The sequence below is a fragment of the Plasmodium relictum genome (genome assembly GCF_900005765.1).
Source record: "Plasmodium relictum strain SGS1 genome assembly, contig: PRELSG_00_v1_209, whole genome shotgun sequence".
NCBI lineage: Eukaryota > Apicomplexa > Aconoidasida > Haemosporida > Plasmodiidae > Plasmodium > Plasmodium relictum.
Window position 1 is genome coordinate 13924 of NW_021628397.1, and position 4724 is coordinate 18647.

The 4724-nt window shown below is 19.5% G+C and overlaps 1 protein-coding gene across 1 annotated transcript, besides 1 other annotated feature; it reads right to left on the minus strand.

Moving 5' to 3' along the window:
* Window positions 1-726: part of a repeat region that runs on past the window's edge.
* A 3477-nt stretch (window positions 727-4203) lies between these two features.
* On the minus strand, window positions 4204-4629 carry PRELSG_0019300 (Plasmodium exported protein, unknown function; the record flags this gene model as incomplete). The annotated part of the gene is made up of 1 exon (XM_028677556.1): window positions 4204-4629. One exon carries the CDS (start codon window positions 4627-4629, stop codon window positions 4204-4206), a length of 426 nt encoding a protein of 141 aa, XP_028531053.1.
* Between the last annotated feature and the right edge of the window lie 95 nt (window positions 4630-4724).

Here is a 4724-nt window from a genome sequence, read left to right on the forward strand (position 1 = left end):
AATCATAATTCTAAAAAAAATTATGTAGTTGTATGCATTGATGGCATCATCATTTTAAAGAAAAAAACAAATGAATATTATGAAATGTTAAAAAGAGTGGGTAAACTGTTAATATATAATAATCCTTAAATGAATATAGAAAAATATGATCTATTTAAAGCATATATAACATATATAGGACACACAATAGATCTAGAAGAAGTGAGACCCTTATTAGATAAAATAAAAACAATTATTGAAGTAGGACAACCTAAATCAAAGAAACAAGTAAGATCCTTCTTAGGATATTCTAATTATTATAGAATATACATAAAGAACTTTTCAAAATGGATATCTAATTTAGTTCCTTTATTAGATAAAGTTTGAGTGGAACAAGGAATATTCATAAGTATTTGAACAAATTAAAAAAACCTGGCTGAAATAACTTATTCATTCTTTAAACCAGGAAAGCTTTATACTATTGACACTAACGTATCAGATTACGCTATAGGTGCTTTATTAACTCAAAAATTATAGCGATACTGGTAATACTAAATTTATTCATTACATATCTAAAAAATTATATTATGTTAAAAGGCGATAAAATATAGTTGAGAAAGAATTATTTGCAGTAGCTTTAACTTGTAAAACATTCGATCATTATATTAAAAAATCTAAAACACTAATCAAATCATATTGTAAAGGTACTATAGAAATGGAATCAATTAATACTGGAAGATTATATTGCATTACATTGTAGTTAACCTCAAGAAGAATATGAAGATTTATGTGATATTTCATCCTTCTAAGAAACCTCTAATTTAGTACCAGAAAGTAAAAATAATTTACCAATAGATGCAGTATGGAAAAATGAATTCCTAGTTTACTATAAGAGATAATTATTATATATGAGTGATTAATAAAAAAATATATTAAACTTTTTTAAAAATGAAAAATAACTATGTGCAAACAAGATAAAAAGTGTCTACTATGGCTCGGTACTTTATCACACGAAAAAAAAAGAGACTTTAATTTTTTTTTTTGTTGCTAAATGATAATTGAAGAATTAATTTTTACTTATATATAAAAATTAACTACAAAAAAACTTTTTATTTCTTTTAATAAATAAAAAGTATAATGTTTATGTTATTGATTTATTAATTGCCTTTTTAATGACTTTGCTAAAGTATTAAACAAACAAATTAATAAAGAGCATGTACAACTAAATATACAAATTTTTAATATATATATTTATTTTTATTATATATAGTAATATTTATAATATATAACACTTAATTTGAATTAAGCAATTATGTATTGCTTAAAAGACACATTTTACTTTTACAAATGTATTATTATTTATAAAGAATAAGTATATTCTTTTAATTAAAAACACACACACAAAATTAAGTTATAACGAATAACTTAATTAAACTCTAATTTATTCAATGTTATTTCAAGGCACACAAATCGAATATAACATAAACATTATACTTTTTTATACATTAATTTTTATCCTTCAATTAAAAATTAATAATCTTTCAACTAAAAACCTTTTCAGCTTCCTAAAAAAAAAAATTTTAAATTATTTTTTTTTTTTAATAACTATCATCAGCTCATGGCTAGCTTCTATTTTCCTAGCTAGTAAGCTAATTTTATATTACAAAAGGTTAATAACATTTTTTTAATAATCATTTATATTGGATTTGTATATTTGGAAATAACAGTGAATAATTTAGAATTTAATTTTGTTATTTGTTATAACTTAACTATTTGTTCTAGTTTCTAAATTAAAAGAATATACTTATTCTCTATAAATAATTATACATTTGTCAAAATAAATTTACATATATTAAGCAATATAAAATTACTTAGTTTAAATTAAATAATATATATGATAAATATTTCTATGTATAATATAAGAATATGCATATACATTAAAAATCAGCATATTTAGTTGTACATCCTCTTTATTAATTTGTTTGTTTAATACTTTAGAAAAGTCATTAAAAAGGCAATTAATAAATCAATATAAGACTATTTAAACCTAATAAGAGTCAAGTGTTATAGAAACGCAACTTAATTGATAAGAGCTCATTGGCTATCTTAGAACCCACAATATGAAAAGAAAAATAGAACTTTATACAATTTGATCACTACTTACATTGTATGCTAAATAATTGGTTAATAGAAAATGCTTCTAACCTTTTATATAATAATAATTGTTCATAAGGAAAATAGAGAGTTAGCTAGATATTTTCTGGTTTTCCCGTGTGTGATGACTTTGTTAAATTTATTTTCTCTTTATATACAGCGAAATATTTCAATGGATATATTTTTTGTGAAATTTTTGTTGTCAAATAGTATTAATTTCTAAGCAATAAAAAAATTAAATTAGAAATTGAAAAGAAAAATAAAAAGAATTATTTTTTCATTAACATTTAATTTTTAGGTATTTTTAAAATACAATTAATAGTTATTATTTAAATTAATTTTCTTGTTTTAATTAATTTTAATAAAATGAATAATTCTGATGGAAATTAAAATTTTAAATAAAAATAAATGTGTATTCCTATTAATGTAAATAAATCTCTCTTAAGCAATAATTGCTCAATTATGTAAATTATATCTATAAAATTTATGTACAAGTAGAATAATACATTTTTATAATAAATAAAATCAGTAGATACATCTCTTCATGCTTTCTATTAATTTGTTTACTCAATTTTCTAGTGCAGTCATTGAATGGGAAATTAATAAATCAAGTATTGATCAGACAAATTAATTAATGATCCTTTTTGTTTTTCTTTTTAATCTAAAATTTAATTTTTATTGCTTAAAAATTCGATTTCACGACAAAAATTCTACAGAAACATTTTATTAATTAGGTATTCAAAAACCTTTCTATATTATAGAATAGTCAAATTAAAAAAAAACATGTAGAAATTTCCTTACTCATTTTAATGATTGTAAGAGTATATTTATAATATAAATACGTAAAATTTATACATATAACTTACATAATTGAGCAATTACTATTTAAGGAGTATCTATTTACTTTAATAAAAGTACACTTTTATTTTTTTTTATTTAAATCTCCATTAGAATTACTGATTATAAAAAAGTATTTAATTAAAGAAAAAAAAAAAAAAAAAATTAAAATTTTAATTATTAACAATATTTCGAAAATACCTAAAAATTAAATATTAATGAGAAAAAACCCCCTTTATTTTTCTTTTAAATTTCGAATTTAATTTTTATTATTTAAAAATTAACTAGATTTGGCAACAAAAATTTTACAAAAAACATATTCATTGAAATCTTTCATTATATATCAAGAAAAAAAAATGATTTATTTTTTTTTTTTTAAATGAATAAAAATAAATTTAACACATGTAAAAAAAAAAATATGGCCATGTTTTTTTTTTTAACCTAGCTAGTACATGGATAATTCCATATTTTCCAAATGAACAATTGTTATTATATAAAAGGTCAATAATATCTTTTATTAACCAATATAAAAAGATTTTATATAAAAAAATCACATCTACAGATATATTTACAGAGATATACATAGTAAAATAATTATAATAAGGTGTGCATTTAATAATTTTAAAAAAAGAATGTATTTTTTTTTAGGAATTGTATATATATAAACGAATAATTAGTATTAGTCTTTTTTTATGGTTTTTATGTGTGAATTATTTAGATTTAAGAGATAATAATTTATATCAGAAACTACTAAAAAGTGTTATTAATAAATTAGGATATAAAATAAATTAGTTTATTTTATATTATATATATAATTATATAAGGAGTATATAATTATTTAGAGTAAATGGCTTCATGATGAGTTGGCAGAGGTTTTCTCTACATGCTCTTTACTAATTTGATTGTTAAAATATTGGGAATACATTCGGATATTCAATTAGTAAGACAGTTATGTAACATGAAATAAATGATCTAATTCATATAATACATACAACCCTTTAATTAAAAATATGAAAACTGGATATTTTAATAAATCTTAGTGTATTTATTTTTTTTATAAGGGGTATTTATCTAATTTAATATAAGTTAAGTATTTTTTTATTAAATGTTAAACTTTTATTTTTTAAAACCTTTGATTACATATAAATATCTTTTTCTCTATGGTTTTATGTGCACATAAATTTTTATAAAAAAGGTTTTTCATATTTAATTTTCATATATCTTATGATATCTTTATAAATGAATAATAAAAAATGAACATAACATAAGATACAGACTAATCAAAAGAGAATCTCTTTTAAGAGATTGTACTTCATCTGATGTCAAAAAGATTTCTGTTACAATAAAAATTATTGGTAAAATTACAACGGAAAAAAGAGAAATTTTTCTTAAAGCATTTCTATACAATAAATTTTTGTTTATTTTTTTCTCTTTAACTTTTTCTTGTAATAATTCTGTATCTGTTTCTGAACATATTTTTTCTATTTCTATTGGTGAGTTTGTTTTTATTATATCTTGTTCCAAATATCTTTCTTTCATTACATCTGATAGATTTATTTTTGATTCTACATCTATTGATTTAATTATCTCTCTACCTTCAGCTAAAGATCTTGCAATTCTTAAATCAAACTTATCTTTTAAGATGTATTTTATATCCATGGATTTACAAGTAAACTAAAATTTGAAATCAAAATTTAATAAAAAATTTAACATTTAAATATATTAGAAAAAAATTATTTTTAAATATTATTATC